The sequence below is a fragment of the Acipenser ruthenus genome, chromosome 1, assembly GCF_902713425.1.
Source record: "Acipenser ruthenus chromosome 1, fAciRut3.2 maternal haplotype, whole genome shotgun sequence".
Classification (NCBI taxonomy): Eukaryota; Metazoa; Chordata; class Actinopteri; order Acipenseriformes; family Acipenseridae; genus Acipenser; species Acipenser ruthenus.
The window spans coordinates 6339082-6353568 of NC_081189.1; the positions used below are offsets into that span (position 1 = coordinate 6339082).

General features: G+C 37.3%; 1 protein-coding gene across 1 annotated transcript in view; it reads left to right on the forward strand.

The window, feature by feature from the left end:
- The window catches only part of LOC117973394 (uncharacterized), a 397211-nt gene that overhangs the window by 352863 nt on the left and 29861 nt on the right, over window positions 1-14487 (forward strand). The window contains exon 7 of the mRNA XM_059035625.1: window positions 13347-13384. Coding sequence (XP_058891608.1) covers window positions 13347-13384 — 38 coding nt within the window. The remainder of the gene's footprint in view (window positions 1-13346; window positions 13385-14487) is intronic.

Here is a 14487-nt window from a genome sequence, read left to right on the forward strand (position 1 = left end):
ATCACTGTGCTGCAGTGAAGTCTTGAGCAATGTGTTTATACTCCCATTAACCAGGACTTGCCTTGAAAGTCAGTGGGTGGAAGATACAGTACAGTGCATCAGATTAATGAGCATTCCTTGGCAATAAAATAGCATGTAAATGTTATTGTCTTCATTACTCTTCCTTGTTTTGTAAAGGTCATCGTTTTAACACTGCGGTGTTATGTGTGGTGTTGGAGAAATTATTTCTGCATTCAAAAATAGACCTTGGGGTTTTTTTTGGAAATGTTCAGAAGTGGGTTCAAAAAAACACATTTAAATATTCAATAAATATATAACATTTAAATAAATAAACAAAATTCATTCAAAAGTTGTGCATGCTGATGCGATGGGGAGGCCAAATCAAGACTGATCCTCAGAGCCACCATTGCATGATATAATAAAAAAATAAGTTTATATAAAGTAATGTTAATTAGAATTAATACAGATTCAAAGATAGAAGTAAAAATGATGTCACAATATATAGAACACCATTACATCATGTAAGAATAAATCATGGATTTGAATATAAACAATAACAAGTAGTTGTCATGCCGTCAAAAACCTATAAATACCTCCAATGTTTTGATTCAAACACAGGCTCCCTTGAGAAAGATATCGAAACGTTGGGCAGCTGGCTCTTTGAGCTAAATATATATAGTTTTTTTTTCCAATAGTGTCTTTGATTTGGGTAATTTCCCCCCTGGCTAAAAGAAATAGAGCAGAGGGAGATTGTTAATTGAGTGGAGCAGCCTCTTTCAGTTCCATCAGCACTAAACAGAGGGAGGCTAGTAAGCACTATTGCAGCAAAAGAGCAAGCAGCCTCCTCTTTTCAGTTCCAGGTGTCTGCCATAGATACTGTACCTGTAACTTAGACAGGATCAGCCCTAGTGTCTTTATAAAAGTAAGAACAGGCGCCATCTAGTGATCTGACTCTTTGGCTCAAGTTTCCTTTTGTTTTGCTGGTAATGTATTTAGTAGTGCTGTAGATGGTGCTGGCACTTACTAATATAAAGACACTGGCTGATAAAACCTATGTGTCTATGGCAGGCAACTAGGACTGGATAGTTGATTCAGAACTCGAGCACCCTAACACAGAATTTATAATGCCTGTAAGAACTCATTGGAATTATTGCATACATGTCATTTAAAACTACTTGCTCTTTTACTTAAAACACATGCATAAAAAGTTTAGCTTCTCAAAGAACGGTAGATGAGTAAAACAAAAAAGACAAATATCCTTTAAATGTGCACCACCTTTTCATTTAAGTACCAGTGCACAATTATTTCTCTTTTTGGTGCCCCGGTTTCTTGAACACAAAGGGTTACCCAGCTTTTCTTTCAACAGAACCTTGGTGCTGAAATGTTGTTGAAAGAAAAACAGCAAGAACACTTAGAAGCATTTAAATCCAGTTGAGAAAGTGCAGCTGCAGTGAAATTACAAGCATGGCATTTTAGTAATCCCACAACATGAAAGGTGGCTGATATCCTGTTCTATAGGGTATGGGATGTTGACAGCTTAGTCTTGATTAAGTCGTAATGCATTTTTTGAATTGTACACCTTCAGGAGAGAGTGAGTGAGCATTAATTAATGTATTAATGATGACATGCAGGATCATTAATTGGGTATCTGAGAAAACATGTTCAGCAAGGCTAGTTTTTGCAGAGTCAACCCCTTAGCATCCTCTTCACTGAAGAAAGGATGTGATAAAGTCATTCAGTCTGATTCAGAGGTGCTGCATGATTAAGATGGCTAGTTGCCTAACTGGCCACAGTGGAATACTGCTTTATCTGAGGAGATAGTTGCAGATGTACAGGCTGTGGCACATCCATCAGGAACTATTAGGAAATAATATTAGAGCATCTTGGATTATCTAGTATATTAGACATGGAGCAGTAAGCTGTTAGCTAGTTGGCTATTAAATGTTTACAATGAAATGCATTGTGTCTTAGTTTTGGGCATGACCATGAGTTCTAGACTGGTCTGACCATCTGTAGTTTAACTAGGAAATAAAAGTGTCTTTAACGGGTCTATGTTCACTGACCTAGGGTAAGCTACCTAGAATTGGGACATCAGTCAGTAGACAGTGAGCTACCTGTATCAACCACATAAGTGTACAGGTAGTTACTGAGGGTTTGTTCTACACTACAATGGGTAAATGTTCCATAACATTAATGCCCCTTTTTAACAAGCTTTCATTCACAAGTGCTTTAATTAAGCAGCAGAACCATGATTAGAAGGCTTTATCGTCTACTAATCTGCTACCATACAAACAAGGTCAACTACCAAGGAATAACGGTTTTAATATAATTGCAAACCTCTAAAAGTGCATTTATTGATATTATACACAATTGTAATTGATAATTTATGTAGCTATTTACCTTTTCCATGGTTTGCTTTCCTTCTGTTTTTTAAAGGCAACCAGGCAAGTCAAATAATCGGTACCAAACAGCTGCAGTTATCAGACCTGTACCATCAAGCAGCTAAAAGGAAATTCATACCAATATTTAGTGATAGTACACATCCTCTCAATTCTTCTTTTCAATTACTGCCGTCAGGTCGACAATTCAAAGTTCCTCTTGCACGGAAAAACTGTTACAAAAAATAATGTATTCCATCTGCAATTTCAATCCTTAATGATGAAAAGAGGTGGCAGACCTGAGCAGTGTGTGTACACATTGTGTGTGCATGTGTGTAGGTGTGTAGACGTTGTGTGTGCATGTGTGTAGGTGTGTACACGTTGTGTGTGCATGTGTGTAGGTGTGTAGACGTTGTGTGTAGGTGTGTGCTTGTATGTGAGTATGGTATGTTGCTGGTCAGCAATGAGCTGCTGCTGTGCTGTTTATGTTAGCATGGATTATTGTTTTCTTATTGATTGTTATTTATCGATGCTGTGTGTACATTGCTGTATGTTTCTTTTGTACTGAACCATGGTGTAAGCGGAAGACAAATTTCCATTTTATGCTCTATTTAATGGACAATAAAGCTTTTTTGAATTTAGAATTTTGAAAAGCTGGCATTCTTTCTATCTGAATGTTCCGTGGTCATCTACTATGTGGAAGTGCCCTGTGAAGAGCTTTCTGATTGATGGATGAACGTTCTGAGGTCTCCCCTTATCAACCAGTCATGTTTTGAAGGTCATTTTCCATGAATGGTTCATTAGATGTTCCTGGAAATGTTTTACGAATTGCTTGTGAAATCAAGAGCTGGTATTGTTGGCTCAGACACATTGTGATCACCAAGATAATTAAAAAGAATAGCTAACATAACACAGTCATCTGTTGTGGTAAGCAGCCACATTCATAAAGCATTGGTGCACTGCAAAGTACATCACAGTCCTATGCATTCATTAGTATGGTAGTACTTTATCTATCAAGCCCCAGGGATCCACTGACCGGCTCACTGGCACACTTACTAAGGGCTGGAGTTTAACTCAGGTTCCCTGTATCCCAATTATCAGCAGTCACCACTAGGCTACCTTAAATAAAAGAAGAACAAAACAGAGTTTTGGTTTGTAAAACTCTGTTTGATGTATATTTTCCCAGACAATAGCTTGTTGTACATCTTCACAGCTTAAATGTTTTACCCCTGTATTAAGATTTTTTTTTTTTAATTCAGATACCCTACCCAGCACTATCCCACTGTGGCCAGTTGCACCCGCCATGCTGGGTATGTTTAATGCAGCCATTATTGTAAAAAGTGCCGAGCTGTTTTATATGAAGCACACAATCTGTCTCATTCCAACCTGCATTTCTGGGTCGCTGGAGACATTTAAACAGCACTTATAATTAACAGCTATTTTTAAACAGAAAAAAATGGAGCACTGGTGAGGTACAAAAGCATTAAAATTGCCCCAGATTCGCTGTTCAATAGGACACATCACGCCTATATGCTGGGAGATCAAAGAAAGTGGAGAAAGAAGAGACAGACCGATCAGTAGGGATAAATTGTTCCCATTATGTGTAAGAATGGGGTTCTTTCAGTTGAAACAATTTAATAACTGCATTCATTATGCTGGTGTCCACTTGCTTTTTATCTGAGGAGATTTTTTCATTTTTTTTTCTTTTTTAACTAGAGCAGCGCAGGTTCAATTGAGCTTATTTTCCCCCGAAATTAAGATGTGCAAGCTTTGACATTCAGAACTGAAACACTAATAGAAAGAGAAGCAGTTATCTGGAGACTCCCTCCGGACCCGGCTCGATGTGCCTACCACTAATTATGTCAAATGCAAATGTGCTGTCTTAAAGCAAGTGCAGCAGGCTTGCCTTTTATTTTTGCACTCTTTTAATTTGTTCGCTTGAAGTGCATACCAGTGTCGAATGAGGAACACTGCAGTTTTATTATTTAGTTATGTATTTATTTATTTTTCTAGAAAGTGTTTACACGTTGGAGGTAATTTATTAGGAACTACAAGGAAACAATTAAGCAGACATCATGAGTGGAGCTGCTTAACAAAATACCAATATATAAGGCCCTCAGCAGTTAGCTGGTTTGTTATCATTAGTTGAGTGTAAAATAGGTTAATAGCTGGTATGGGCATGGACTATCAGAGTTTCTTAACTAATGTATTCTTCGGGTTGCTTTACTTTGTATCATTTGGTGTCAGGAGAGCTCTCAGAATCATGTAATAGTTAAAATTACTGTGATGCATATGTATTAGGATGTGTGCACTGAGGTTGTTAATAGCTATTTGTATTTTACAATTTGATGGTTTATTGACAAGGTACTGACAGATATTGACTAAGAATTCCATATATGTATTTACTCCAAGACTTGAAACAATATAGAACTACCACATTTTTGTTTTGTTTTGTTTTATTACCAAGGTTACTAACCAATGTCACAGTTAGCCCCCTGGCTTAAGTGATTGCGATTATCTTTAGCTTCTTCCTGCTTTATATGTGTAATTTAACGATGCTGTTCTGACATAAACTCCTTGTTTGTTGCCATAGCTACAGAGTCTCCTAGTTACCTAGTTTCGCTTGCCCCTTTCATGTCATCATTATGTAACCTCCGCTATAGAAAAAGGATGAGCACCCGTGTCTATTGCTTTTTCATACAGTGTGCTGCCTTTCCTCAGGCTGAGCTGCTTCCCTTGTCTGTACTGTGTGTACGAAGGGGCTCGAGGGGGGGTTGGTGTTAGGATTGCTCACCAACCTCCTATTAATATTGCTTTTATTATTAGTTCATCCATCATACACTTTATTATTATAACTACTATATTTGTACTAAGTTTTGTGGTCCGTTTCATTTTATAATCTGTTTGGTAAATACTTGGTATTAACGGTGCATTTAAACTCATTTGCCTCCTTTTCTAATACCTTAGGATTCAGTAAAACATGTCATGATATTTAGTAAGAAGTAAGAAATACACCAAATGTATGTATTTTCTGGTATCTCTAACCAGGCTGTGTTTACACTGTAGTAGCACAGTAAATAAACAAATGGTTGTGTAGTTACTATGTAACAACATGCTTAATGACCAAATTAAATTATTATTATTTTCTAGTGTCTTTTGTAAAAACACTATATGTGCACCTGTGGTTGTGCATTTAATTGCTAGGTTGCTACACTGCAGTTAGAGACTCTTTTCTGTAAAGTGTTGACAGTGATGAACGATGTGGAAAATAGCACTTTTTTTGCAGCCCAGTGATATGTCATACTTTTTTTTTTTTGTTCGACTGCACACCAACCTGCCACTTGTACAAGCAAAGTGCACACAGTCACATCTGCTGTTTATCAATTTAGAGCTTTTCTTATCATTAAATTACAATAAAGGTACCAATGAGTGCACCAGACTGAGCCAGCTTTGGGGCCCTTTCTTTAAAACGTTCCCAAGGTTGGTTCACACAGGTTCAGGTACATCCACTCTCACACCTTCCCCCGGTCCTTGTTTGCCTCTCTATGTGTTGCTACTGTAGCTCTGCGTTTTAGACACTGTCAGCCAGCAATGGATTGCACTGCTTGTTCTGTCCATTCTTACAAAATGAGTAAAGAAAACAAATGACATTCCCCCCGAGGAAGCCTGCAGAGCTACCAGCTTAATGAAGTTAATAGCTCAACAAAATATTCTGACAGCCCAGGTTTATTTCAGTAATCTGTAACACATAACCCATTCTGCCAAGGGTTAAAGCTGACTTAGATACTTTCTAACATGCCCATTAATAAAGCCTTTGCTGTGTTTAACCCCTCTGGTACTTGGAAACTAGAGACTGAAAAAAGATCGGACTCTTCTTCCTGTAGAAAAAAATAGATTTTTGAAGGTGTTTTTTTTTTTGCCTTGGTGCACTGTAGGATTAAATAAAAACAAAAAATAAAGGGCCACCAGAGTTTAATTGGAAATCATGATATGAAAAAAGGGACAAATACATTACTCCGACTTTTATACTCTCCTCTAAGAATTCAATTGATACCTGTTAAGCCATTTGTGTATCTCACAACTGAGAAATGTGTTAATAGTAAAATTGATTTAATTAACTTTTTTTTCTGTGAAACAACTAAATTGGCATTTAAATCGGCCAAGCCTTAATTTTTCATTTACAAGCAGGCCGTACAAACAAGATTGCAACATGTTAATAAGCGACTAATCTAATCAAAACTATAATGAAAAATTAAGTATTTTATGCTGGACACACTTTATTACAATCGTAATGTGTAACTGTATTTACATAAAGATGAGTCGCTTATGCTTTTAAATTAAAAAGTACGACTTGTGACTTTAAAGCCCATAAATTATATCAATTTTACTAGTAACACATTTCTCAGTTGTGACTGAGAAAAACGAATGGCAACAGGTATCAATTGAATTTTTAAAGGAGAGCAGAAAAGTCAGAAGAAAACACCATAAATCAGAAGCCCTAATTATATTATATTAAACACCACACAAGCATGCATGAATGCATTAGCTGAAGACATGCCCCTAATATTTAAGCATTCCCCATACTTACATTATGTTTTAGTGTGCTTTTACTTCACTTACATGTGATTTTCTTGCCTGTGTTTTACCACGATTTACCTCTAAATTTGAATATAGTGTAAATTAAATCACTTCATGTATTTCTGTAATTTTAAAAGCTGTGTCTCCCTATTGCAAGTCTGTTTAATGTCATATCAGAAGGCAGATAGAAGACAAGGAACATTCTAAAAAGCTAACTCTAGTGGCCTTTCTGAAAGAATTAGTGGTAACAGAGTATTCATCTTGCAGACTCTCCTAGTAGCTCAGCAGATATTCTGATCTCCACAGGTGGCCAGGAATCTGAACTGATGAACAATTCATAAATCAGGATTAAATAAAAAAAGAACAAAAAAAAAAAAAACTTGCTATTTGGTCTCATTGATCTCTTCTATTTTTAATGCACAAGGCAACAGTGATATTCAAGTAGGGAGTTTACAGGAACCCGCAAGAGATGAATGCAAATCCGAGGCAGGCTGGGCCTCTCCACTTTAATCAGAGCTTCGAAGGGGCTGAGTGATAGTTAGCCCTTAGCCGTGCATGCCTAACAGTGAACAGAGCTGTCATTTTCATTATAATCTATGTTACACTCCTCCATTGCAGTGTGGAAGCACAGGCAGCTCTGACAAAGATGCCTGCCTCTCTTCTCCTACAAAGGAGGAAAATAAATACGTTGCAGTGGATAAACCCGGCGCTGCAGCAAGAAGAACTACCTAGACATTCCGCAAAATATTTCATTATTTCACTAATTCCCACAAGTGCTCTCAGGGGTGCTCTAAGCTGAGGATTACAGCACCAGACTCTGAAGGACTTTTTCTTTTTTTTCTTGTCTTTTTTTTTAGCTCTTTTAAAGGAAGTGAACCGTTTTTCTATTTTCCTTAAATAATGCCCTTTAAAATTGATTTTTAGGGGAGGGTATAATGACCCCTTAAGAGTCAGTTATGCTAAAGAGCTTCTCTTGATAGAAATGTTGTAAAACTCGTTAACTGCACTGTTCTCCATTCTCTGGAGCCTGATCGACAGGCGCTTAAGGCCTGACGTATGTGAATGACCATGGATTTCCAGGGAAGTAAATTGAAATAGTGCGTTGTGCTACACAGTCAGGCAGCGCACGCTAGCAACTGAACAAAAACAGAGAAAGATGAGATGGATACATCTATATTGTCACCTTAAAGTCATTTGTTTTTTTCTTATTTGAATTTAGTTTTTTTAATTGACCTAAATATAAAGCATACTGGTAGATTTTAATGCATTTACTGGCCAAAACGTTATGAAGAGGGCCCATCCTGTTACAGCTCATACAGCAAGATTCTTGGTCTTACTAACTTAAGTAGGCCTTGTTGTTTACATAGTAATGGAACCTAAAAAAAAAAAAAAAAGTGGGATTGATTGACGCTTTATGAAAACTGGTCAAGTAGGCAAAGCAGGTTTCTAAACTGAGTGCTTTTCTCTTCCTATTCTGGGATCAGATGCACCTTCCCGCTAAAGGTCAAAAAGGTCACACATCTGCATGTGAAATGTGAACCCTTTGACATTCCTGGGCTGCCCCGAGCTGCTGAGGCCTTTTGTTAGCTAAAGCGCTGCTGTCAGGTCTAACAAGCAGGCGGTGGGGCCAGCATTGGACACAGCAGCAGCAGCAGGCAACGGCAACAGCGGCACACGAAAAGACTGCAATAAATTGTTTCTTCCACGAGATGAAATTGTCACCCCAGCACAGGTTGTAGCAAATTATAGTTTTCAACAGAAATGTTGGTACGAGCCGGACCATTAAGGAGGTTTAACCAGCCAGCTGCTGCTGAGGGATTGCTGAGGCGAGTCTTTTTCATTCCTGAATTAAGTTCTAAACACAGACCGCGCTATTCATGCTGAGTGACGGACTTTGCACTGTCCTTTTTTTCTCAATTGGCAGGCGGCTGAAAGCAAAGGACTAAGAGAGACTAAGACCCAACGTTTGAATACGGCTCAGCCCCTCACTGTGTGACCGAGGGCACTTACTTAACCTCCTCTCGTGCTTCACTGCCACCCCAGAGCTGCACGCCTTCCCCATACACAGGTTTTTAGAAACACCTTGTTGAAAAGAATCAGGTTACAGCAATCTGAGTAATCTGGCCAATGCTAAATCTGCTCTGGTTAAAGTGAATTGTGGTTGCCTGGCTCTCTCCAGGCAGGTAATCCAAATAAAGAATTACCATGGAGAGTCTTTCGATGGGTTGTGTAATTCGGGTCAGATCAGATTCATATAAAGAAGTTGTAATTTTGTAATCACTTACTGTTGAAAGCAATACCAGGAGCATGTCAGTTTGGCTTACAAAGTAACACACAGAGGAATGGCTTGCTGGTTTCAAAGTGCAAGTAAATGGATATCTCTCTACATCCATAACTTGAAAAACACTCAAATTATAGAGTCTAAGGTAAAGCTTATAACAAGTCACATTGCCAAACGTTTCAGCTAATGCCTCTGCCTTTGGATAATAGCAACAGAAAACAAAATCTGCTTTCTGATGAAGTGTACATAAAGCTAAACTAGAAGTGGCAAACATTAATGACTGAGAGTCTCTGAAGGCTTTTAGTCAATAATTAAATAATAATGCTAAATAATAATTATTACAAATGCCCTGGCAAACAAACTCCTTTAGTAAAACAAAACACATTTTTAGGTGTAGAACTTGTTTTTTATATTTTAAAATACTATGTATATTAAGCATATAATAATAATAATAATAATAATAATAATAATAATAATAATAATAATAATAATTTTCCAATAGTAATTGCAAAAAAAAGTGATTGTGCTAAAAGTGATTGTTTTCTGTTAATAAGGCACTAAGTGAGGTTAATGTATTCATGATTCTTTGATTGACTTGTTGTATAAGTTAATCTGTGCAGTTGAACCTGTCTTTTATGATCTGTTCACATGGTGTGCACAGAAGGCAGCAAAGCAGATCTGTCACCTAACTTGTTCACCAGCAGATGTTCTTCCATTAGACTAGTAATTCATATTTCATTATCAAGAGTCAGACATATTTATTTAGCCAACCCGTTTTTGTTTTAATTCAGTCTTATCGTCACCCCTCCTGTGCCTTCTCTTGGTAATACAAGATGTAATCGAATCTTTGGAAACTGGACTAGCAGAGAGGGGCTTGAGATTTTATATTGTTTTAATAATTCTTTGTAATCGGTTCCCCAGTTATATTGCCATATGCTTTTGGCTCAATAGCCACCCATACTGTGTCACTTTCCGACACACAAACACAAACACATTTAATGTAGTTTTAAATAGAGCCACAGCCCTGGCAATCTTTTAGGAGTTAAAACCCTAGGTATTTTCAGAATGTAGCACCTTGCTATTGTCTCTAACTGCTGTATTGACGTGCATTATGTAGCTGCTGTGTAGTATGATGTGTTGAGTTAATGTACTGTATGTAATTGCTGCTGTGGTTCTAGGATCCTCTTGTATACAAGGTGTACAATCCTACAAAAAAAAGCAACAACAGAGTGATCTTATTCCTCTTTAAACCACTGAGAACCTCCAGCATTCCTAATTGTGTGATTTATATGGTCCAGGTAAACGCACCTATTGAAACTGGATCCAGCTGTGCCCCCATAGAGTCCCATTGGGCTCTCTGTACAACCTTGTCTCTCTTTAACAGCGTGGTAATCAGAGGGAATACCTTGCTACCTTTCTGTACTGCAGGAGCACTTCTCATCCAGCACCAGTTAAAGTAATTTAATCTGATCCTTTTGACAGAATACATGGAAACCTCTCATTAAAGGGGACGGACAGGTTGAATTCTCTATTTGGCAGAATAAAAGTGCTCTTTATTGTAGGAGTATGTAGTGTCATCTGACACTTGGAAAGTGGTAATTAAAGCATGAGTTGTCAGATGAAAAGAGAACTAACCACTACATGTGGTATCACAAGCTCTCATGTGGTCACAATATAGAGTATGACAAGTATTTTTGCTTTGGTAAAGTGTTGACACACAATTGTGTTAAATCTCTGTTTGTGCTGGAATTTGAAATTGAGATATGATATTAATACTGGAGTGTTGAGGGAGTGGTAGGAACTAAAGGGTTTTGATTTGGTAGCTATTCTGTGTAGACTGATTTTCAGAAAGTTACATTTCATTAGTATAATGCGAAATGCCTGTGGCATACTGTAATAAAATGTAATATATCCAGCAATAGTGTCTGCTGTTCCTGTATGAACAGACATAGACAACACACCCACACAGCACTCCAGATAGGGTGCATAACATGTGACCAATAGGTTTGGGGTAAAAGAAAAACAAAGAAAAGCGTACGGTTGAATCCATTCACTTGCAATGCGTGTTTGTGACGGGTGAAGTAGTGACTGGATTCTGGATTTCTCTGTGCCGTCTTATTCCCCCTCAATCTATTCTACCAATGTTCCTATCTGTCAGCCGAATTTTTGAAAGGCAAATATATATAATAAAATGCAATATTGTGCCTGGAGAGAGTCACGTTGCTTTATATTGCTATAGCAAGGCAAACAATAAAGAATACAATATTATTGATTCTTTATAAATATACAGTATGTGCGACACAGGCCTTTTGTTACGTATATTCCATCTGCAGCATTGGAATAAAAAAAAATCTGTTTCTGTGTTTATTTGCTTCACAGTCATATTGATTGGGGTGAATGAAGCACATTTTTATTGTAAAACAAGTTTTTCTACAGAAATTCAAAGTAACATCACAGTTAAAATGTAAGGTTGTAGTTAATGCATACCCTATAAGTTAGCACTAAATTATGTAGAGTATTTATTGAAAGTGCTCATGACTTCAAGGAAATTATGCATTTATTCACCAAAACTACATTTTACTCACAATGTCAAAATCCATGAATAAATTACTCAAAGACACAAAACTTTATCTGGAGCTCTGCACCCACACAATTGTAAACAATCTGAATGTATTTATTCATTCATAACTTTAAAAAAAACTGAATGGCAGAGTATGTAGTAAACTTAAAGAAACCTTCAACTAGAAATCTTTCATTTAGTTTCCTTTTGTTTCAACCCATTTTTGTTCAAATAAAGGTTAAAAAAAACCCTTCAAAATGTAGCTATTGTACGATAAAAAAAATCAGTTGCTGTATTAACCAAAAGTTTACTTTTGTTTTCACACTACACTCTAATGACATCACATGGAACTTTACAAATTTGGAGGGAAAATTGTAAGCAGGCAACCATTTTGGAAGGATATGCATTTTTACAAATAAATGATGGAACACGCCAATTCTGACAATTCCTATTTATGTTACCTGCCCAAGTGAAAACCATCAATATTGCACATGTCTGACCAAGTGTTATAATTTAGTGATATTAGAGGCTGGACAAAAACAACTGAAAACATCTGTATTAACACTGTCAACAGGGTGTAAGACCTGTTAACAGCCAGGCAGGTCATGGTTCTGTGGGGATATATAATCTTTCCTCAATACTTACTGCCAGTTTCAAGGATTTCAGAGGAAGAATGCAGCCTGAGTTGTAACTCATGAGTTACAACTGCAAAGTCTGAGTTGTAACTCATGAGTCCTAAAATAAACTTTACTGAATGTTGGTATAAATGGGTTTCAATGCCCATAACAAACTATGTACTTAAAATGAGTCCTGCCTGCCAGGTGAATCAAAAAAATAAAAATAATAACTTTTAAAAAAAGTCCCAGGTAATGGTTAAGGAATGCTTTGGCAAATAAATCCATCTTTAACATAGACTGAAGACAAGCCAAGGTTAGAGCACTTCTAATATCTCTTGGATGAGCATTCCAACACAAGGGTGCAAAGCAACCCAACCACCCTCTGATGCAGACTGTATGTAAAAATGTATCCGCAAAGGACAGAGAAAGCGCTGTGGGCAGAAGATCCTGCCACCCTCCTCCACCTGTGTGCTTTATCATAGGCTGTGTGAGAAATGCAGAGTTTAAGATGGAATAATTCAGTGGCTTGTTATAACATTAGACGTGAATGGACCCTCCTAAGATGTTTCCCATAAAAAATGAATTCCTCTGGTAGCTAAAGAGCTGGGTTTTCTTTTATGATGTCCATAAAATGGAAGAGTGAGGCTTTACTTGAACAAATAATACGAGGGCTCACCAAGGGTGATTGATGATCTTTAAAAAGCCCCGAATTGGTTTCATCTTTCTATAGATTTTATCACTGACTTGTTTGCAGTCATGTGCAATCACTAAGGCCAAGAGAGGCAACAAGTGTCTGATGTATGATACTTGAGCCATTTATGTCAGAACTGCATTTATTTTAAGCCGGGGGTTCATGCTTGATACTTGTTTTGTTTTTTTTTTAACATGAATTGTGTTTCTATTCTTACTGTTTATTTTTATATCTGTTTCAGATGATGGGAACATGTACTCCTGGGGGACAGGGCAGGAGGTAAGCCAAGTCTTTTTTCCAGCCAAAACAAATCAGAGAAAAAATAACACAGGGCCCTCTTTTTTTTTGCACTGGGACCATTTCCACTGGAGATTAAAAGGTTTTTTAACTGGGAATGGGCCCATACCTCCCTTTGAGGACTTCTTATCCTTCATAGCTTGCCAAGGATGCACATCTTTTTAAATCATATAAATCAGCTTTATGGGGTGTGCTGTTGGTCTGTTTTAACTCTTCTGGTCCACATGGGCCCTCAAGTCAGCTGCGGAAATCCTCCTTAAAATCACTGAGATTCCTCATGTTATTTTACGGCTTAAAAAATAACCTAGGATCTGTACACCCCCATTTTAAGATGCTGTCTTAGTTAAATGTACGATACACATCTTAAAGGGGCACATTTTAAAGGGTATAATGACAAAGCCTTACATATGGGCCTGGTCATGCTATACTGGTGACAATTAAATGTCTAGTATTCAAATTTAGTTTTTCATAGCTTGTTTTAACTGTTTAAAATGTTGCACATATCAGTAATACAAAAAAAAGTATACTGCTGTACCATAGACTCTTTTTGTTCTGCCATTTCCAAAGAAAATGCATATATTGCATCTATCTTTAAAGATGCCTGTGTCGTCTACTTCATAATAGAAATCTGAGACTGATGTGCCCCATTATTTATCCCTACTAGCGTGGCCAAACCCTCCTACCAGTAAATCACAAGCTCTTCTATTAATTGAAACTTAGCAGACATCAGCGTGATCCAAACATTATTATTGGTACTGTTTAAAAATGTGTACGGTATTTGTACTGGGTACTTATTAATTTCATTGTAAATGTACCCAAACTTGTCACAGATCTTTATTTCATACTCAGTTACCTTTCCCGTCCCTAATTATTCCATCTTGATGTCATTTCTTTAACAGTGTACATGTTCCAGGCATTGTAGTTTTTTTGTGGGGGAGGGGGTTGGATTTATGTATGTACTTGTTTATTTAACAGTGCATTTCTTTGGTTCATCCCACATGAATGACAGTAACCAGCTGAAACGCTTGTCCCCTCTCTCACCACAAGCTGTGAATACATGCTCGTTATGTTATCCATTGCACTAC